This window comes from Dipodomys merriami, unplaced genomic scaffold, assembly GCF_024711535.1.
Source record: "Dipodomys merriami isolate MVZ:Mamm:240054 unplaced genomic scaffold, mDipMer1.0.p SCAF_78, whole genome shotgun sequence".
NCBI lineage: Eukaryota > Metazoa > Chordata > Mammalia > Rodentia > Heteromyidae > Dipodomys > Dipodomys merriami.
In genome coordinates, this window is record NW_027206379.1 from 2013688 (window position 1) to 2034986 (window position 21299).

Sequence of the window (21299 nt, forward strand, 5' to 3'; positions counted from 1 at the left end):
CCCTCCCCACCCCACCCCGCGGGGTCCCGGCGCCCCGCCCGCGCGGAGGCCGGCCGGCCTTCCCAAGGCCGCCGCCGCGGAGCCCGGCCTCCCAAAGCCGGCGCCTTTCCTGTCTTCTGAGCCAGATGTCGGGGGGACCCAGACGCTCCGAGTTCCTGCTTCCAGGCCGGCCCGACCTCCGGTGTGAACGGGGCGGGGAGGTTTTGGCTCGGCTGGGTCTCAGGCCGTCCTTCCCATGGCCTCAGCTTCTGCCGCCCCCTCTCCGGGGCCTGGGAGCCCGGGGTGTGTGTGGGGTGCTTCCCCCATAAAACCTAGCCCGGAGCTCGCGGCTGCAACTCGTCTCCATCCAGGGTTAGGGTTCCAGGGCCCCGGCTCCTTCGGCCATACACCCAGACTCTGTCCCTCCCAGTCGCCGGACCATGGGCAAAGGCCACAGTGGTGAGGGCTGCTCGCCGCCGCCACACCCGGCACTGGGACTGTGGATGGGAGCCCCTGTTTAGAGGCTTCCAGGGCCAGTCCGGGGCGGAGGACGCTGGAGGGAGTGAGCCGGGAGAGCTCAGCCGGGAGTCCTCAGAAAGGCCCTGCAGGCGCGGGCTGGCCCACCGCGCCTCCCGCTGTGGAGGCCGGCGAGGCCCTGTGCTGCCCCCTGGTGGCACATCACGGCGGCCCACGGGCCTCTGGAACACTCAGGAGCGCGGCCCCTCCTCACCACTCGCCGGGGGCAAGGCAGAGGACCCGAAGGCAGGGGCAAGGTTGCCCCACCCAGGTTGACTTTCCCTCCCAGCACCACCTCTTCTCTCTTCCCGAATGGTCCACCCGGGCTTATGGTTGGAACCAGACCCAGAGAAGCTCAGGGGCTAGAGAACAACTTCAAATCATCATTTATTTATAGAAAAAGGGCAGATTTAGCAAAAGACACACTGAGAAAACAGTCGCTATGGCCCTGGAGACAAGGCAGGGAGGTGACAGCCTTCTGAGCCCTGGATGGGGAGAAAGCCTGAGAAAGGAAAGCTCCAGTTGGATCGACATCGTTGGCAGGTCACGGGTAGGATTCACAGCGGCCTCTCTGCTAACTCTTGCAGGGGAGGGACCAGTTTGTGCGGCCAACCAGAGTTACGGCTCCCTGGCTCCTGGAGGGTACCCACCAAGGGACACAGACAGGAAGCCCAGGATAGGAAGTGCAACTTGGGACGGAGGCCAGGGAGAAGCAGGTGTTCTGCAGTGGCCGGAAAGGTCCAGACGCTGAGGCCAAGGTGCTTCCTGTTACGTGCGGGCGTTTCTCTCTGTCTCTGCCAGGCACTCTCTGACTAGTGCCCGGGCATGGATGATGCCTGCGGTGGGGGTGAGACGAGGAAGTAACATACAGGGTCTCAGCTACCCTCCCCCACCCTCCCCACCTTTTCTTGTTCAGCAAGATCAGACCAGAAGTTCTCAAATTCATACTGCTGAAATATTAGAAGCACCCCTCTGGGCATTTTTGGTCTAGACTAGCTCTGGTGTCCTGCACTGACGTCAGACTCCATTCCTTCTCTAGGAAGGACCACAGTCCCGTGTCTATCCCCACAGAGGAGGGTGGGACTGGCCTCACTTACCTCTCTTCAGGCGCTCCATGGCACTCTTGCTACCAGCATAGGTGGGCCGGATCTCTTTACCCATCTCTTCTATGACAGACAGCAGGTCTGTGTAGGTGCTCTGGGAGCCCTGGGCACCAGGTGGCTTCATCGCCTAAGAGTGTAGAGATGTGAACTCAGGCCCCCAGGGACCTTCTGTTCTCATCCAAAGGCAAGCCACTGGCCAAACTCACCTGCACATAGCCCATGGAGGGCGGTCCAAAGTCGTTAAACAGGGGTCTGAAAGGGGCGGCGGCTCCTGGCACTGAGCCCGAAGGCGACGGGACACTACCGGCTGCAACAGGTGTAGAGTGTAAGAGGTTAGCGCGCGCAAGGACGCCTCCCCACTTGCCAGCCGACTGGGATCGCCCCATCTCCCTCCTTCCACGCCGATAAAACTTCAGAAGCACGCTCCTCCCCCTGCGCTCCACCCACGGGCCCTACGTGACCACGCCCACTTCACAGGTCAGAAAACTGAGGCTGAGCAGAGGAGGAGGCAGGCCTGGTATTACAGAACTCTGGCTGTGTTCTCTTCAAGACCACGACCACCAGGACACGCGAGCGGGGGTGGAGTTCAATCCTCACCTGTAGGGACCGGGGTGCCTGGCCCAGGGGTGCTGGAGCCAGGGGTGCTGCTGGGGGCGGGTGCGATGGGTTTGTAGGACATCCCCAACTCCTAAGCGCGGCGGACGCCTGCCGGCCGCTCCTCCGGGGTTGGCTGCCGGGCAGCTCAGCCGCACTGTGATTGGCAAGCGGGCTGCACGCCCCTGGTAAATAGAGCTCCGGCCGGAAGGGCGGACGGCTACCAACGCTCCTCACTCCCGATTGGCGGGCACAGCTGTCATTCCAGCCTCCTTATTGGCCAAGGCCTGCCCTCACAGGCCGCAATCGCTGCTGATTGGCTTACGCCTTCCGGACCTCGCACCTGTCTCCTCACGATTGGGCAGTGGCCACCGCCCTCCGCAATTGGCGAGTTCGCGGCCCGGGCCCGCGCGCTCTCAATCCGATTAGTCCCAAGGTCCGAGAGGCGGGGCCTCAAGAGCTCCGACCAAGGTCCGGCGACCGCCGGGGTTCGCACCGCGGAAGCCGTCCCGGGCCTGGGTGCCGCCTCCGTCCCACCGCCGTCCCACCTCCGTCCCGCCGCCTCGCGCGTCCGCGCGGTCCAGTCTTGCTCCGCGTCGGGTCGCCTTTGCCGCCGGACGCGCCTCGCCTCCGCTCCCGGTGCCGGTGGACGCGGGGCTTTGACGTGCCGAACCCTCTTGCCCCACCCCGAGCGCTTCTACGTCACCTTTCACCGGTTCAACACCCTCTCCGCGCTCTGCGCATGCGCCCGCCTCGGGCCTTCATTCGTTCCCATGGCAACGGGTCCTCCTCAACGCCACCACCCGCGGGTCTGCGTCGGGATTGGCTGTCCTCAGGTCTACGCTAACGTGCGGTACCGGGGTGGTCTCCGAGAGCCCCTCAGCCTGCACCCCGAGTCCCAAGCCTCCGCCCCAGATAACGACGGCGGGGTCGGATAACCTTCGTGGCTTCCTATTACGTGCTGGACCCTGAATCGTGAACGAGCGCGTCGCCGGGAGCCTACTAGCCGGTTCGAAGCCGAGCACCTCTCCTCCCCCCTGCCCCTCCCCCCCCGGTGGCTGTCCTCGCTAGGCCTCAGTTTTCCCATCTGAAAAATGGAGAATGGTTGTTTAGCGGAAATGAATACATAATGGCTCGAGCCATTCATCTCTTCCAATGCTCAAACCTAGACCCGACCCTCTCCAACACGCGCTTTCTCCCAGGCTCCTTCCTCAAGCCTCGCTGGCTTTGTGAATCCTTCATGCTCCGGTTCTACAGTTCCCGGGCCATTCATCTATCCAGCAAACACATTCTCATTTCTTCTTCCTCTATTCTACATCTTGTGCCGAATGAAATGAACTGGCCACGAGTGCCGATCTCTGCAAATGCCTGGCATTGGGGCACAAAGGTGAGCCGAGGCACTGCATTAAGACTGCAGACTGTGGATAAGCGGACAGAGTGCATTGGAATTCAGGAAAAGGAGACTGCCCGGTGACATCACAGAAATCTCAGGAGCTGGCATTTGAGGTGGAGGTAGGAGCAGAAATGGGGGTGGCACCCCAAGAGGAGGGACTGGCATATGCAGAGCCTGGCATGTGAGGGCCCCAGGTCATTGGGAAACAGTCCCTTTTTCCCCTGGAGAGTTCACTTGAAAGTGGGTGGGGTAGTAGTGACCCCAGCCTGTAAGCAAAGTGTAAGCAAGCTGTCATGGTGATGTCAACACTGTTTTCTAAACAGCCGTTCCTGAAACTCACTCATGGGTGTCACCATCCAATTAATGTTGCCTTTAAATGAACTTGCAGCTTTTTCTGTGCTGTGTTTTGAACTCAGAACCTCACACTTGCTAGGTAGGTGCTCTACCAGTTTCACCATAGCTACACCCCCCCTTTTTTTTTTTGCCAGTCTTGGGACTTGAACTCAAGGCCTGGGCACTATCCCTGAGCTGCTTTTGCTCAAGGCTAGCACTCTACCACTTGAGCCACAGTGCTTTTTCTACTTATGTAGTACTGAGGAATTGAACCTAGAGCTTCATTCATGCTAGGCAGGTACTCTACTACTAAACTACATTCCCAGCTCTTTTTCTCTAGTTATTTTCTAGGAAGTCTCCTGTGTTTTTGCCTGAGCCTCTAAGTCATATTCAAACTGTGCTACTGTTAGAAAAAAGTGCTTACCTAGCCACCCAAGATCTCCCACTCCCTACACAGGGAACCAAGCTAAGCTTTGGAGAAGGGCTGTGGATGGAGGGGAACAAGAGCCACTGACTAGTACTCCACTGCTGCTTTGGGAAATCGAAACCCCATGCTTTTCAAGCCTTAGGCATTCCCACTTTCTTCATTGCCAGCTTTTTAGTCTATCTGGGCTAATATAGACAACACAAAGTACCAGGCTGAGTGGCTTAAACAATAAAAGATTGTTTCCCTGGGTGTTGGGTGTCAGCTTGCTTGTTTTCTAGTGGGAGCAGCTTCTTGTCATCAGATGGCCTTTCTGGTACAGGAAGGAAGAAGGCACATACAGCTGGGGTCTCCTTATAAGGACATTGCTATCAGGGTCACACTCTGTGACCTCACTTAACCTGAATGACTTCCCCAGAGGCCACACTGGGAACCCAGGCTTCAGTATATCAATTTAGGGAGTGACACATTCAGTTCATAACATCCATATTTGGGGAAATGGATGCTTAGAAGTTGTTCTCAGCTTGGTATAGACTGTAGTTGTAGTTTAGATGGGTCCCCTCTGCCCCTTGAGCCACAGCTCAGATAATTAGGGATAAGAATTTCAGCCTGGTGCCGGTGGCTCATGCCTGTAATTCTAGCTACTCAGGAGGCTGAGATCTGAGGATCATAGTTCAAAGCCAACCTGGGCAGGAAAATCTGTGAGACTCTTATCTCTAATAAACCACTCAGAAAACCAGAAGTGGCGCTGCGGCTCAAGTGGTAGAGCGCTTGCCTTGAAGGGCTGAGGGACAGCACCCAGGCCCAGAGTTCAAGCCCCAAAACCAACAACAAAAAGAAATATCACGGACTTTCCTGCCTAGTCTTGCTTTGAACCATAACCCTCAGATCTCAGTCTCCTGAGTAGGTGGCTCACCAGGATGAACCACCAGTGCCCAGCTCAACATTTTTTTTGTATAATTCTTCCTGCTCTACTGTATGTTTGGAAGACACTTTTTTTTTTACAGCCAAATGATGAAAATGGATGAATGAGTAAGAAGATAACTGCTAGACACTCAGAATGGCATAAATCCAAAACTGCCCGGCACTGCTGGGGGAGTGAGCAGCAGGAGCTTGCGTTCACTGTGGTGGGAACGCGGAAGGTGTGTGGATGGCTTCTCCCAAGGATTAAATATTATCGTACACTGCAGCCCAGCCACTGTATTGACCCAAGTGATTGGCAAACATATTTCCCCACCATAAGGAGCATGGACTTGTTGAGAGGAGTTTTGTAATCTCCCAAACCAGAGGCAACCCAGATGCCCTTTCTGCTAGTCATCTTTCAATTGCTCTGAAGAAATAGCTGAGAGTGTAACTTCTAAGGAGGAAAGGAGGAAAGGTTTGTTTCCTAGTTTCAGTGCATGGTGACTTGGGCCTGTGGTGAGGACTGCTGTGGCAGGGAGCACGTGGCATGGGAGAAGAGATGAGCACCCAACAGGCCCTACCTTCAAAAGTTCCCACCACTGGCAATAGCGTTATGAGCTTAGGGACTAAGCCTGCAACACCTGGCTTTCAAAATCCAAACAGGGCGAGTGCTGGTGGCTCACGCCTATAATCCTGGCTACTCAAGAGGCTAAGATGTGATTGTGATTCAAAGCCAGCCTAGTCAGACAAATCCATGAGACTCCTATTCCTAATAACCACCCAAAAAGCTAGAAGTGGAGCTATGATTCAAGTAGTATAGCACCTGCTTTGAGAAAAAAAGGCTATGGGACGGAGTTCAAGCCTTGAGTTCAAGTCCAAGTTCCAGTACACACACACACACACACACACACACACACACACACACACACACAGAAAAAATGAAAAAAATAAATCATCTGGGACGTTGGTGGATGTCAGGATGGAAATCAGGAAGTGACTAAAGATGTTTTCTGTTCTTCAGTATATGAGAGAACCTCCATGCAGGGGGCGCTAGAGGCTGAGTGGTCTCCACAGAGGATAGTAGAGCAAAACACTTTCCTTCCCTCTCTCTTCCTCCCTCCCTCCCTTCCTTCATTCCTTCCTTTCTTCCTTTCTCCTCTCTTTTCTCTTTCTTTCTTTGGCAGTACTGGGGTTTAAAGTCAAGACCCCGAGGTATCATTTCTTTGTCTTCGAAGGCTGCATTTCATGAACTCACATTACTGGGCTGCAGGAAACCTGAACTTAGTCATTCTGTCTAACTGTGCCATTGACGCTTCCCTGCTGGATAACTGTCTTTTTATACATCAGCTCCATTCATTGGTCAGTTGATAGCAATAGGGGTTTGGAGGTGTGGGTTGGTTGGTAGAGTACCAGCCAATGAGCAAAGCGTCAGGCACCAAGTTCAGTTGATAGCAGTATGCACATTAGTGCTTCTTATTGTCTTTGTTCCTCCGGAAAATACTGATTACTAAAGAGAGAAAGCTGAGCATAGACTTTACAGGTAATTCTCTGCACTGTCTTCACAGTAACTCTGTCAGCCTAAAACAATTCCAAATAAAGTGAATGTAATAGTCATTTTGAGTGGGTGATTGTTACTTGGGTATATACATGTAAAAAGTCATTGAACTGTAAATGTTTAAGATTTAGACTCCGCCAGGCATTGGTAGCTCATGCCCATAATCCTAGCTATTCAGTAGGCTGAGATCTGAGGATTGAGGTTCAAAGCCAGCCTCGGGCAGGAGAGTCTGCGAGACTCTTATTTCCAATTAACCAATAAAAAGCTGGAAGTGGAGCTGTGGCTCAAGTGGTAGAGCGCTAGCCTGGAGAGAAAAAGACAAGCGCGAGCATGAGGCCCTAGTATGGTCACAAAAACAACAAAACACAACCAAACAACAAAAATTCCTACACCTACTGAATACAAGTTACATTCAAAACACATGGGCTGGGGGTGTGGCTCAATTGTAGCGTATATGCCTAGCAACCATGAAGTCCTAAGTTTAAACCCAAGCACCAGGAAGAAATAGAAAACAAACCCAGAGCCAGTGTGATGTGAACATTAAAAAAAAGAAACGCATGTGGTAGGTTTCATGTACAGCTGAACTTACAGGGTGGAAAATCAGAAGATGCGGTAGCTCCACTTGCTGCAGAGCAGGGCAGGGGGCAGAGCAGGGCAGGGGCGGGACCACCTTAGCAGGGGAAGGGGCTCCGGGCTCTGTGGTCTCGGGCCTGTCTGTGTCCCTTGCCGGGTACTGACCCCCTAGGCCTTGTGGATTAGGAATCATTTGGGGATGGGGGCATGTTGAGATTTGGGGGAGCTGTAGGCACCATGAAGACCACCCAAGTTACCGCCCCACCCCAACTAAGACTCCCAGCTAAGTCCTGCGGGGTGGCCAGAGTGCCCCCTGCCCTGCAGAGAGATGCCCTCAGTGCCAGCTGTCAGACTCCCTGGGAGGCCACTGTGATAGGGTGCCCCCTCCCTGTCCCCGGGCTGCCAGCTTGGCAGGGGTGATCGCCTAATTGAGGTTTAGGATTAATTGGGATCTGGGGGGGGGTGGCGCCCGGGCTGCTGCAGCCAATCCTCGCGCCTTGGCATCCCAGCTCCCGGCTGGCAGCTGCCCTGGTCTGTCCTGACCAGGGCTTCAGAAGCAACTGACCCCTCTTGCCCTGGGCCGCAGGCAGGAGCCACATGCCAGGGCTTTGCTGTAGCTACAAGAGGCTGAGCCCCATCCTGGGTCCAGCTTGCACGGAGGGGCCTTCCCTGACTGGCACTGGCATTTCAGAGTCCTTGAGCCTGGATGCCAGCCCCAACATCCATCATAATCATATGTGTCTTCATGCCCGTCCCTCATTGCCTTACATCGGTCCCAGGCAAAGGGCTGGACAGACATGGAGACCATGAAAATCACAGCCAGGCCCTAAAAGGACACACACAAGGGGACATTTTTGTTTGATTTTGTGCGGGTACTAGGGCTTGAACTCAGGGGCTGGGTGCTGTCCCTTAGCTTTTTTTGCTCTAGGCTGGTGCTCTACCATTTGAGCCACAGCTCTACTTTCAGCGTTTTGGTGGTTCATGGGAGGTAAGAGTCTCTTTGGACTTTCCTGCCAGGACTGGCTTCAAACTATTCTTCTTAGCCTTCTGAGTAGCTAGGATTATAGATAGGCCTGAGCCACCAATGCCCAGGGACAAGTTGCTGCCTTTTTTTTTTTTTTTTTTTTTTGGTCAGTCGTGGGGCCTGAACTCTGGGCTTGAGCGCTGTCCCTCAGCTCTTCAGCTCAAGGCGAGCGCTCTACCACTGGAGCCACAGCACCATTTCTGGCTTTCTGAGTGGTTTATTGGAGATGAGAATCTCACAGACTTTCCTGCCCTGGGCTGGCTTTGAACTATGATACTCAGATCTCAGCCTCCTGAGTAACTAGGATTACAGGTGTGAGCCACGGACACCTAGCTTCTTTTTTTTTCTTAAGTAATTGGCTTAAGCAATTGGCTCTTAAGAGGGCCACACAGCCTGGGGCTGTGTGGTCTCTAATCCGTAGACTTTCTGCTGTAGCTTGAATGTCTGAGTGTCCACCCAAAATCCTGTTCACACTTAGTTCCCAGCACCTCAGTGTCAGGGGGTAGGCTCTTTGAGGGTATTTAAGCTTTAAGGCTTTGTTTTTAATAGGTGGGATTAGGGCCTTCCAGAAGGTCTGGAATTTGGGCTCAGTGGCTCCCGACTGTAATCCTAGCTAGGCTGAGATCTGAAGATCCTTGTTTGAAGCCAGCTGGAGCAGGAAAATCCCTGCGACTCCAGTTAACCAGCAAAAAGCCACAAGTAGAGTGGTAGAGTATCAGCCTTGAGTAAAGAAGCTAAGGGATAGCACCTAAGCCCTGAGTTCCAGTCCCATTCCAGCTACACAAAAGGGCGGAGGCTGAGGCTAAGCTGAGTGGTCAGATCCTCCCCTGCCCCTGCTGTAGCTGTGCTCAGGTGGCACTGGGGGTCCTAGGAGGAGTGAGATGTCTGTCCTAAGAGGGAGAGGGCTCTCCTGATGCCCCACCCCAGTCCTTCTGCCAGGCTGACTCATTCCTGGAAGCTGAAGGCAGGGAGCTCAGCACAGCCCCTTCTGGGCACAAGAGGAGGAAATGTCCCCAGGCCTAGGAGATCCCTTTGTCTGTGTCTCTAGCCACCGCTTCCTCACGCGAATCCATCACCCAGAACCTAGAGCCCTGCTCTGGGATCAGTGGGGGAAACGTGGATGTGGGTTCCAGAAGCCAGCTGGGTTTTATCCATCCTTCCATAGGACCTATTGCGTGCCCTGGGTGGGGCCCAGGGTCTGGAGTAGAAGAAGGGATCCCCACATGCCTGGAGATCACAAATGGGGGTGAGACTTTATGATCAAGGAGGGCCAGCCCAGGACTGGACTTGTGGGAGCCAAATGCTAGGTTATAAGATGAGCAATTGAGCCCGGCACCGGTGGCTCACACCTATCATCCTAGCTACTCAGGAGGCTGAGATCTGAGGATCGTGGTTCAAAGCCAGCCCAGGCAGGAAAGTCCGTGAGACTCGTCTTCAGTTAACCACCAGAAAACCCAAAGTGGTGCTGTGGGTCAAATGGTAGAGCGCTAGCCTTGAGCTGAAGAGCCAAAGGGCAGTGTCCAGACCCAGAGTTCAAGCCCCATGACCTACAAAAGAAATAATAATAGAAAGATAAGCAATTGAGGGCAGACACTGTCTCCGCAGGCTGGAAGAAGATTTATTGTCAAATAAACAGACGTGAGGGGTGAAGACAGAGACAGGCACTGTGCCCAGACAGGGACAGGGAGGAGTGAAGGACTGGACAGGATGGACTTCAAGGAATGGGCAGAGGCGCCATGGTCCTCAAGTCCTATCTAGTGCTTCCAGCTTCTGCAGGCTCAGCGAGACATCATCCGCACAAATTCTGCCAGGAAAAAAGCCAAAGTTTGAGGGATCTGCCCTCCTGGCCTCATTCGGGTTGAGGTCAATCTGCTTGCTTTTTTTTTTTTTTTTGTCGGTCGTGGGGCTTGAACTCTGGGCCTGGGCGCTGTCCCTCAGCTCTTCAGCTCGAGGTGAGCGCTCTACCACTTGAGCTACAGCGCCACTTCCGGTTTTCTGGTGGTTTATTGGAGATAGGAGTCTCACGGTTTCTCCTGCCCGGGCTGGCTTTGAACCGCGATCCTCAGATCTCAGCCTCCTGAGTAGCTAGGATTACAGGCATGAGCCACCAGCACCCGGCTCTCTGCTTGCTTTTTAGAGTGCTGGAGTGTGATTGAGGAGAGGGGCTTCAAGGTCATTCCCCGACTAAACCTATTTCCCTATTTGCTTTGGTACTCAGAAGCTCTGGGACCTACTTTTGGGGAGAGGACTTTTTTTTTGGTCAGTCGTGAGGCTTGAACTCTGAGCCTGGGCACTGTCACTCAGCTCTTTAGCTCAAGGCTAGCACTCTACCACTTGAGCCACAGCACCACTTTGGGTTTTCTGGTGGTTAACTGGAGATGAGTCTCACGGACTTTCCTGCCTGGGCTGGCTTTGAACTGTGTGGCTTTGAACTCCTGAGTAGCTAAGATTACAGGCGTGAGCTACTGGTGCCCGGTGGGAGGACATTTTTATACACTAATTTTCTTGCATTGCCGAGTAATCTTTTGACTTTCCTTTGTGGAGAAGGAGCCAAGTTGCTCTAGACTCCAGTCTTGGTCCCATGCATTTTCTTTTGCTAAGTACCTAGATTTTCTTGAGTACTGACTTCCTTCTGACATCTCCCCATGGGGATAATAATAGCCCCCCTCTTCCCGGGGGCTCAGTGTGCTTGGCACTGGGTCTGGCACTCAGGACTGGGGCTCCCTCTGTCCTCTGTTGGCTCAGAACCTGCCAGGATGTCTGTCTGTTGCTAAGTGCAGCCGGTGGTACCTTCAAAGTCAACCAGGCCGTCTCCGTTGAGGTCCATGTCCTGGAGGATCTCGTCCACCTCCCGCTGGCTGAGCCGCTCCCCCAGCAGGGCCTTGAGGGCTGCCCTGAGCTCCCCGATGCTGATGCGTCCATCCCCGTTGGTGTCAAACTGTAGTGGCATCGGGGGTGGTGTGGAGTCACCGACAGGCGTGGCTTCCTGTCAGCCCCTCCCCGACCGCTACCTCTGCCCACGCACCTCCCGGAAGGCGTCCCGCAGCTCCCGCACCCCGATCATGTCTGCCGTCTCTGCCAGCAGCTTGGGACCCATCAGCTCCACGAAGTCTTCGAAGTCCACCTTCCCGCCACCTGGGGGTCCAGTAGAGACTCCAGCCGAGCCCCACCCTCCCTCCTCTGCCTGCTCCCCTCCCTCCTGCCAGTTCTCTCCTCTCCTTCCCTCCCTCTGCTGCCCAGGGCATGGCCACCTTGTTTCCTGCTGGGAATCAGGTAGACACACACACACACACACACACACACACACACACACACACACACACACACACACACACACACACACACACACACACACACACACACACACACACACACGGCATAGATTGGCCCAAGGGCAAAGAAAGAAGATGGTGACATTCTTAGGACCACGAGGCCCTGGGCTCTGGGCTGACCTCTGCAGCCACCTCTGGCCCTGGCGGCCAGTGCCCCTGGTTCTGGCCGAGCATCTGGGAGACTTGGGGATGGGGCAGGTCCGAGGCGCACGTACTGATCTGCTGGGAGATCTCGATGAGCTCCATCTCTGTGGGCATGTAGCCCAGCGTCCGCATGCAGGCACCCAGCTCCCGGCAGCCGATGTAGCCATCTCGGTCTCGATCAAACTCCTGGAAGGCGACCTGCAGCTCTGCCAGGCAGGGTGAGGTCAGATCTCCCTCCCTAGAACCCTCCCAGGCCAGCCCTGGACCCCCAGCCCATCCCTCTTCCTTTGGCCCATTCACTCCTAAAGATCAGCTCCTGTTGGCTGCCTCATGACTTTTTTTTTTTTTTGTCCATTTTTAGCCAGGCACTGGTGGCTCACACCTGTAATCCTAGCTACTCAGGAGACTGAGATCTGAAGATCATGGTCTGAAGCCAGCCCAGGCAAGAAAGTCTATGAGACTCTCAATTTCCAATTAAGCTTCAAAAAAGCTGGACATAGAGCTGTGGCTCAAGTGGTAGAGTGCCAACCTTGAGCAAAAAACTCAGGGACAGTGTTATTCAGGCCCTGAGTTCAAGCCCCAATACCAGCACACACACACACACACACACACACACACACACACACACACACACACACACACACACACACACACACACACACACACACACACACACACACACACACACACACAGTGATAGAAATCTGGGGATGTAGCTCAGTGATACTGAGCTTACTTAGCATGCCTAGGGAAAAAGAAAACACATAAGGGAAAAAAGGAAGACAGTAGAAAGGAGAGAGAGAGAGAGGGATAAAAGAGAGAGACCCCCTAAAGGAATTCTAGAACATTCTCCCCTCTAGTTCCCAGTCCTCTGCCTTGCTCCTCCCCTCCTCTGGCACCATTTGCACGCACATGCCATCCCGGCACGCAGGCCCTGTACCTAGTTTTCCAATTGCCCAGTGCTGAGCGCAGGGCCACTGGTGGGCACCCAGGGTGCTGGCTGGATGGGTACCTGTTCCAGGCCTGCGGCCTGCCCGGTGGGGGACCTCCAGGGACTGACAGTTGGAAAGAGAAGGACCCGCCCCCCACCCAGCCTTGTCTGCGTCCTCACCCCTGTCCCCTGTGGCCTTCTTGTTCCTGGTTCCTCCTGAAGACTGCTGATGGCCCCCCCAGCCTTGTGCCCCCCACTCTTTGTCCCATTCCCCCCCCCAAGCCACCTGGGCCTGGTCCCCTCTCAGCCCCTTTACCTTCAATCTCCTCAGGCCGCAGCTCCCGGTCCTAGGGGCATAGAGGGGTTAGCAGCTCCCCACACCACCCAGGTTTCCGCATCTTCTTTCCTGCTCCCCGGGGTGCCAGCCCGCCCCGCCCCCAGCCCTCCGCATGCCGGGCACTGCCTCATCTTCTCCGTGGCCTGGGCATCTTGGGTGCCCTCTTCTCTGTCAGGTCAGGCCATTGGCGGGCCCCCCCCCCCGCCACCCTCATCTGGGATGCACAGCTCCTTTTGCAAGCCATAGATGTTGGGGGCCGGCAGAACCTCCACTCTGACGTCCCCTCCCTCTCCCTCCTGCGAAGGGACCAGGGTGGCAGGCTGGCTGGCAGGAGATCGGGTAGCCGGGTACATACGAGTTGGGTGGCGGCGATGCTGGGCCGAAGAAAGATGCAGGCTGGCCCCACCAGGCTGCCGAGCACGGAGTAGCCCTGGGCACCCCCTTGCTCCTCGGGGTGGGGGCGGGGGCGGGGGCAGGGGTGGGAGCCCCCCAGGGGGGAGCCGGGCCACAGCCAGGCGTCCTGCGGCAGAGCCAGCCAGCCATGAGTGAGGACACCTGCCTGCCGGTCCCCCCCGCACCCCCAGCCTGTCTTCTCCTTCCACCCCACACAGGACATGCGCACAGGACCCTCGACTGTGACCCTCCGGCTGGAAAGGGTCCACCCCTGATGATTAGTTGGGTAAACTGAGGCCTGGAAACCCGGTGTCACCCAGCCAAGGCTGCTAGCACAAAGCACAGAGCTGCCACAGACGTCAGAGTGGGAAAAGGCATTCTGGCCAGGACGCAGCAGCCTGCGTGCGCCAAGAGGGGCCTGAGTGTGGGGGCACCCGATGCACAGAGAGCCACAGCCCCATCCACTCAGCACTCTGCCCACCCGCCTGACCTCTAGGGTCACCCAGCCTCCTGGCCTTGGTTTCTCCGCTCAGCCCACCTACCTTAGGCCCTCGGTGCCGAGGCCTCTTGGCACAGTTCCCCATGGCCCCCCGAACCATGCCAGGCCAGAGTCCCCAGGCAGATGCCGCAGATGCTGCTGGCCCCCAGCCGCTCCCAGTGACAGCCCGGGAGCACTGCTGGGGATTTTCCCAGGGTTTTGTGGGCAAGATCGGGCGGGTGGGCAGGCGGGGGGCCCTAGACCCAGGGCTTGGGTCCTAATCCTGGATTATCTCTGAGTATCTCTGAAAGGGAGGGAAGCCACTTGGGGTGAAGGCCCCCTGGAAGGCACAGCTTCCCCCTGCTTCCCCTTAAGGGTCTCCCAGACACCCCCTTTCTAGCACCATCTCTCTGCACCCTGCCTGTAATCTCTTCCAATCAGGAGAGCTTTCATGTCTTTGGAAGTAGGCCTGGGTCCAGGAGGAGGAGGAGGAGGAGAGCTTGGTGCCAGGCTACACTGGGCAGGGCACCCTCCTTCAGAGCGGCACAGCCAAGCCCTGAGGAGACGCACCTGCCCCCTTCTCTGCCCAGTCTGAACCCCTGTGGCTCCCTGCCCTGGCTTTCCTTCAGAGCACACCCCAGTGTTCTCTGAGCACCCAACCAGGAATGGCCACAGCCCTGAGCAAGGAGCTCCTGCCTGGGCACTGTGGGCATCTTCACAGAGGTGGCAAAATGGCACCCCTGGCCTCTCCATTTTGGGCTGGTCCCTCCTTCATGTTTGCTTGGCCTTGGCATCGGGGCTGTGCTACTGGGTCCACACTGAAGTCTGAAGTCTTTGCTGCACCTTCCCAGTCCCCCCAGTCAGGGGTGGTATCCCCCTCCCCCTCCCCAGCTTACCTGCCCATAGGCCGCCTGCACCTGAGCCTCCAGGTCCCGGAGCAGTGCCTGTCTGCGGGCTACTGGGCTGGCCGGGGCCTGGCTCGGTCCTGGGGTGCCTGTAGAGGGGCTGGGGTCCCCTGAAGGGGTGCTGCCATCCGTTGGGCCCTGGGGCAGGGCCATGGACACAGGGACTCCGCACCTCCGTCTGGCCCTGCTGTGTCTCTTGTGTCCTGTAGGCCGGTGGCTTGGTGGGTGGGGGTGGGCATGGCTCTCCACGGTCCTAGCTCCATGGGCTAGAAGAGGCTGATGCCCTCAAAGCCCCTCACACCGCCTGCTGCTTCTCACATGGCCCTGCCAGCCGGGCCCAGGCCACCTCGGACACCCTCCTCTTTCTCCATGCTGTCAGCCTTCAGCTATAAGGGCCAGGAAGCCACACCTCGGCTTCCATCCTGGGTCCCCTGGAGGCCCTAGTGTCTTGCCTCCCCTCCCGTTGCTGTGGCCTCCTCCTTCCGCATTTCTTGCCTCCATCTCTGGCTCATGACTCCCCCAGCGCCCCCTCCATGGTCTCTCCACTTCATACCTGCCTTGTTCTCTATCCCTTCAGCCATTGCTACCCCTCTCTGTCCATCAATGTCCCTGGGGGCCTCTGCCAGCTCTTCGCTCTCTCTGGTGGCCCCATGCCTTTCTCACTTTCGTCTATTTGTCCATTCTTGCTGTCCCAACCTCCCCTCTCCCACTCCCAGCTCTCCCAGCTTCCAGGATCCTGGGAAAGCAAGACACCCTCTCACCAGAACTCCCACTTGGTCTACTGAAAGTTCTGCTTCTCAAGGTAAAAGGGCAGAGGTGGGTCAGGCAGCACCCCACCCCCGGCCTCTGGTACCCCCCCACCGGCCATGCCCCAGACCACTTACCACCCAGCTGCCTGCTCTTCAGCTTCCAGAACGAGGTCAGCTGTCCTGGCCGCCCCTGCTCGGGCCCCTCATGATTTATTTAGCTGCCCCTTGCACCAGCCTTTGTCCAAGGGAACCAGATCCCAGCGGATGCCTGCCACCTGAGCTGGTGGCTCTGCCATCCATTCAGTATTACCTTGGCCAACGTCTGAGGCTCGCTGGGGCCCAGCCCCACGACAGCAACTGGAGGCATATGGCAGACATCCACCTGTCCCAAAGACCCTGCTCCCAGGCACATGGGCCGCAGAGAAGAGCCACCAGGCAAGCTGCTGTTCTTAGCACTGACCCTGGAGTGAATCAGGCACCTCAGAGATGAGGGAAGGGGCAACACTTCCATCCTGGTCCTCCACTATTAGCCTCCACCTCAGCAAAGGCTGAGGGCCCTGAGATGAACTTGCACTGTTTCCTGGATGACTTTCAGAGGTGCTGACTCAATGGTGTCTGTAGCCCACCTGCTCTGAGCCTTCCTGAATGTTTCCAGAACTTTCTGTTCCGTGGGGACTGTACATTCAGCATCACAGAATTTCAGAAGATGGGAAAGGTCCCAGAGGTGGTCGAGAGGGAGACCTAGCCAGGTGCTGGTGGCTCATGCATGCAACTCTGGCTACTCAGAAGACAGATCTGAGGGTTTGGGTTCAAAGCCAACCCATGCAGAAAAGTCCATGAGACCCTCATCTCCAAATAACCAGCAAAAAGTGCCAGAAGTAGGGTTGTGGCTCAAGGGGTACAGTGCTAGCCTTGAGCAAAAAGCTAGGGTCCAGTGCCCAGGCCCTGAGTTCAAGCCTCAGTCGCAGCACAGAAAAAAAAAAAATTAAGGGCAGTGGGGATAGGGAACAGCAGCAAGAGGGATGGATGACCACATGGCCACGGTGGGTTTGAGAGATCTGAGGACAGGTTAGGATTAGTGGCCAAGCGGGGAAGAGTTCATCCAATGACCCCTCATGCTGATTGCCCTGGGGACAAGGAACATGCAAGTATTCCAGGTGGCATTCCCAGAAACATTCCTGAGAGATCCGATTCTCCTGTGCTCTACAAGGCTGAAGAAAGGATCTGCTGAGTTCCCCCAGTCACTTTCTGTGGGCCTTTGGAAAAGTCATTTCACCTCTCTGAGCCTCTACTTCTTCATCTGAAAAATGGTGGTCCACCTCCTATCTGTCTCCAAGAAGGTGAGAAGTGTCAAGAAAAAGGTGTCCCAATGTAAAATCTAGGGTGGTGGAGACATAACTGGTCAGAAGATAAGATAGCAGTAAGTTTTCAATCACGGAACAAAGTGTTTGCAGGTAGGTGGAGGAGCATGTGTAGTTTGGACATCCTTCCTGGCTTGTGTTTCATGAGAAGGAATATGGAACATTCATCTTGGTGAGCTAAACTTGTGAAGCCTGACTTGGTCAAGATGGGGCCCTAGCTCTGGTGTTCAGAGTAAGTGAGGTAGACTGATGAGTAGACAGATGCATGATGGATGGATGGCTTGAATGGGAAGATGGTTGGGTAGGTGGAATGGGTGGGTGGATGGATGCATGAGGCTGGGACCTGATGTCTGGTATTTGGTTGGCAGCTGGAAGGAAGAATGGATGGACAAATAGTTGGGTGGGTAGAGAGAAGATGGATGGATGAATAGTTGGGTATGTAGAAGGGAAGATGGGTGGATGGATGGCTGGAAGAATTGATGAATGGACAGATGGATATTATTTGATGCTTGATGGCTGAATGTTTGCACCGATGGTTGGTTGGGTAGATATTTGGATGAATGTATAGACAAGAAGAGAGAAGGATGGATAAGCTGATGGAGGATAATTGGGTGGATGAATTGGCAGGCAGATTTTGGTTTTGTGGTACTGGGACTTGAAGTAAAGGCCTTCCACTTGTTAGGCAGGTGCTTTACCATTTGGGCTACACTCTCAGCCCTTTTTGCTTTAGTAATTTTTCAGATAGGGCCTTGAGTCTCCCACCTGCTTCCAGGGCCAGCACAGACCATTCTACTTTTATGCTTCATGTGTAGCTGGGATGACAGGCATATGCCACCACACTCAGCTTTCAGTGGATGAGGTGTTATCTTGTAAACTTTTTGTGCAGGCTGGTTTCAAATTACATTCCTGACTTCTGCCTCCACAGTAGCTTGGATGACACGTGTGAGCCACTCTGCCTGGCAGGTAGATGGATATTTTGATGGATTGGTGGCTGAATGTTGCATGAATGGCTAGATAATTGGGTAGAGGAAGTGGATAGATGGATAAATGTAGATACAAGTTTTGTATTCTTTATTGAAAGAGTCCCTTAGGTTACAGACCATATCTTTTTGCATATATTGTGCTAGTATTGGGCTTGAACTAAAAGTCTTGGACTCTTGTTTGGCTTTATTTGCTCAAGATTGAAGCTTTCCCACTTCAATCACACCTCCACTTCTGGCTATTTGGTGGTTAATTGGAGGCAAAAGTCCCACAGATTTTTTTCTGCCCAGGCTGGTTTTGAACTGCAATCTTCCTATCTCAGCCTTCTGAGCAGCTAGGATTGTAGGCTTGAGCCACCAGTGCCTGGCTGTGCACAGATCCTATCTTAACCTACTTCATTGTCTCTGGTGGTGTCCAATCCATTCGTTGCCTGACACAGGTCAACACACAGCTGAAGATGGCGCCTGCCTCTCTCCATTCGTGCCTGCTACACAGCCACACCTCCAGCTTTCAGCCATGATTCTTCAGATGGCAAAGATGACAGCTCCTTCTCTACTTCCCCCCAAAGCCAGATCCCGAGCTTGGCACCAGAAATCATGATAGTGAGAACGCCATGGTTCATATCCACTAAAATAAGATAGACACTAACAAGTGTGGTGAAGACCTCCAAGAGCTGGAACCTTGAATGTTGATGGTAAGATGCTCCCTTGGGGCCGCTACTGGGGGAAAAAGTCCGGTCCTTCCTCAGGATGAGTGATCACGTGACCCACTCCTGGATGAGCACCCAAGGGAACTGAACCCATAGCTCACACAAAAATCTACACAAATGTTTCCAGAAGCATTATTTCTAGTAGCTAGAGTGAAACAAACCAAGTGTTCATCAACTGATGAATGAGTAGGCAGGTTCAAGGCCAGCCTGAGCTACAGATCAAGATCTTGTCTTTAAAAAAAAAGAAAGTGAGAAGTAGAGCTGTGGCTCAAAATGGCAGATCACTAGCCTTGAGCAAAAGAAGCTCAGGGACAGTGCCCAGGCCCTGAGTTCAAGCCCCAGGACTGGGGGCAAGGAAAAAGAAAGCAAGAAAGAAAGTGATACAGCCTGGTGCTGGTAGTTTGTGCCTATCATCCTAGCTACTCAGGAAGTTGAGCCCTGGAAGTTTGAGTTTCAAAGCCAGAGCCTGGCAGAAGAGTCTTGGAGACTCCATTTCTAAAATGACCAGAAAAAAGTAAGTGTGAAGGCATGATTCAAGTGCCAGCTGGATAAGCAAGCAAGCTGAAAGCTTGAGTTCAAATTCTAGTACCAGGAGAAAGAGAGAGATTAGTGCTTGCCAGGGAACAGGGGAAGGGAGGATGTTTGAATTTTTTTTTTTAGGTATGATGGACATATTCTAGAATTAGACAATGAGATGACTACTCAATATTGACCATACTACAATCTATAGAGTGTACATTGAATAAGGATAACTTTTACATAAGGCTTTTTTTCTTTGTCAGTTGTGGGACTTGAACTCTGGGCCTGGCTCTGTCCCTGAGGCTCTTCAGCTCAAGGCTAGCACTCTACCTACCACTTGAGCCACAGCACTATTTCTGGTGGTTAATTGGAGATAAGAGTCTCATGGACTTTCCTACTAGGCTGGCTTTGAACCGCAATCCTCAGATCTCATCCTCCTGAGTAGCTAGGATTACAAATGTAAGCCACCAGTGCCCAGCAATAAGGCTGTTTTAAATCCCACCAAGAAGCTGGGCACCGGTGGCTCATGCCTATAATCCTAGCTACTCAGGAGGCTGAGATCTGAGGATTGTGGTTCAAAACCAGACCCGCAGGAAAGTCCATGAGATTCTTGTCTCCAATAAACCACCAGAAAACTGGAAGTGGCATTGTGGCTCAAGTGGTAGAGCATTGAGCTGAAGAGCTCAGGGACAGAGCCCAGGCCCATAGTTCAAGCCCCAAGACCTACTGAAAAAAAAAAAAAAAGGTAAATCCCACCAACATAGGTGTTGATGGACCCCAGGCTGGAGGTTGATGATGGGCAGGAGGGAGCTGCTGGACCCTCTGAATAGTTGTGCTTCTAGGGTCCAGACCAGGTTTGCACCCCTGCAGCCGGAGGACTGTGGGTGAGGGCAGACATCTGGGACGACTCAGCAGTGCGACAAGTGTCCTGAAGGGGACCCGCACAGCCACGGCAGTCTCCTGCAACGGCTCTGCAGGAACAAACACCTGAGGAAAGTCATCTTAGAAAGAGAGATAACCGAGCTCTGTGGCTCACACCTGTTGTCCTAGCTACTCAGGAGGCTGAGATCTGAGGATCATGATTCAAAGCCAGCCCAGGCAGGAAAGCCCATGAGATTCTTATCTCCAATTAACCACCAGAAAACCAGAAGCAGAGCTGTGACTAAAGTGGTAGAGTGCTCACCTTGAGCTGAACTGCTGAGGAGAGTGTGCCTAGGTCCAGAGTTCGAGCCCCATGACTGCCAAAAAAAAATGGAAAGATCTATTTGGTTTACAGTTTAGTTTCAGCAGCACAGTACTTGGCTTTTGAGGCCTAAGGCAAGTCAGCGTGACATGTTGGGAGGTGGTGGAGGAAAGCTCTCACTTCGTAGCAGCAAGAAAAAGGAAAACAGGAAGGATTGTGATCTCTCTTCACATACCCCCACCCCCAATGACCTAACTCCCTCTCATTAAGCCCTACCTCTTTAGGTTCTACCATCTCCCAACCATGCCACAGGAGGGCAGTGTAACCTTTGACACACAGACCTTCCAGGGCACTTATATTTCAGGCCAGAGCAGGTGAGTAAACCTTTCAGAGCCTCTCTGCATAATGGGAACACGAGCCCATCCCTCCCAGGGTTGCCCTGGAGATGAAATGAGATCATTTCTATGAAAGCTCTTTGTAAGCAGCTCCGTGCTGGGCAGATGTTCATGCAGCTGTGAGCCAGGGCTGAGAGCCCAGCTCTGGCACCTCTGCCACGGCCACCTCCTCCTCCCTCCCCTTCCCACCCTCCTCTTCCAGCTGTAGGCCCAAGGGAGGCAAAGGAGTAGACCTCTACCCCCAAGCCGGAGCTCTCACTGCAGGGTCCTCCAGTGAGAGCCCCTATTCCCTCCTCCCCTCAGTGACGGAAAGTGAGGAGGAGAACCCGGCTGGGGTGCCAGGGCCTACAGGGAGGCAGGACAGAGCTCTGCTGCTCATCTGTTTATGAATGTAGGGGAAGCAGAAGAAACGTTTCTTCCACCTTGCTGGGCTCTTAGAGGAGTGGGACACTGTCACACCGGCATCGGGGAGAAATCAGAGAGAA

General features: G+C 54.5%; 2 protein-coding genes across 3 annotated transcripts; both read right to left on the reverse strand.

Moving 5' to 3' along the window:
• Positions 1 to 858: 858 nt before the first annotated feature.
• Cdk2ap2 (cyclin dependent kinase 2 associated protein 2) lies at positions 859 to 2715 on the reverse strand. Its single transcript, XM_070009847.1, has 4 exons — positions 2196 to 2715; positions 1805 to 1905; positions 1593 to 1725; positions 859 to 1331 (listed from the first exon to the last, which is right to left on the reverse strand). The coding sequence occupies exons 1-4, from the start codon at positions 2275 to 2277 to the stop codon at positions 1264 to 1266; spliced, it is 384 nt and encodes a 127-aa protein (XP_069865948.1). The 5' UTR covers positions 2278 to 2715; the 3' UTR covers positions 859 to 1263.
• A 7323-nt stretch (positions 2716 to 10038) lies between these two features.
• On the reverse strand, positions 10039 to 15070 carry Cabp2 (calcium binding protein 2). 2 transcript variants are annotated; one of them, XM_070009845.1, is made up of 7 exons: positions 14077 to 14148; positions 13497 to 13661; positions 13121 to 13151; positions 11945 to 12079; positions 11423 to 11532; positions 11188 to 11335; positions 10039 to 10201 (listed from the first exon to the last, which is right to left on the reverse strand). In XM_070009845.1, the coding sequence occupies exons 1-7, from the start codon at positions 14131 to 14133 to the stop codon at positions 10176 to 10178; spliced, it is 672 nt and encodes a 223-aa protein (XP_069865946.1). In that variant the 5' UTR covers positions 14134 to 14148; the 3' UTR covers positions 10039 to 10175. The 2 variants fall into 2 exon arrangements, with proteins under 2 accessions (XP_069865946.1, XP_069865947.1); XM_070009846.1 differs by lacking the exons at positions 13497 to 13661; positions 14077 to 14148 and adding an exon at positions 14909 to 15070.
• Positions 15071 to 21299: the final 6229 nt, after the last annotated feature.

What these genes read in the sequence shown, in the direction of transcription:
- Cdk2ap2 (XM_070009847.1), bottom strand. Translation starts at nt 2,277, where the DNA reads ATGTCCTACAAACCCATCGCACCCGCCCCCAGCAGCACCCCTGGCTCC. An exon ending in AGGCACCCCGGTCCCTACAG is followed by an intron (nt 1,906 to 2,195) that starts GTGAGGATTGAA and finishes CACCTGTTGCAG; the next exon opens with CCGGTAGTGTCCCGTCGCCT. An exon ending in CATGGAGCGCCTGAAGAGAG is followed by an intron (nt 1,332 to 1,592) that starts GTAAGTGAGGCC and finishes CCCCCACCGCAG; the next exon opens with GCATCATCCATGCCCGGGCA.
- Cabp2 (XM_070009845.1), bottom strand. Translation starts at nt 14,133, where the DNA reads ATGGTTCGGGGGGCCATGGGGAACTGTGCCAAGAGGCCTCGGCACCGA. An exon ending in GCGGCCTGAGGAGATTGAAG is followed by an intron (nt 12,080 to 13,120) that starts GTAAAGGGGCTG and finishes CCTGCCTGGCAG; the next exon opens with AGCTGCAGGTCGCCTTCCAG. An exon ending in CGGCCTGGTTGACTTTGAAG is followed by an intron (nt 10,202 to 11,187) that starts GTACCACCGGCT and finishes TTTTCCTGGCAG; the next exon opens with AATTTGTGCGGATGATGTCT.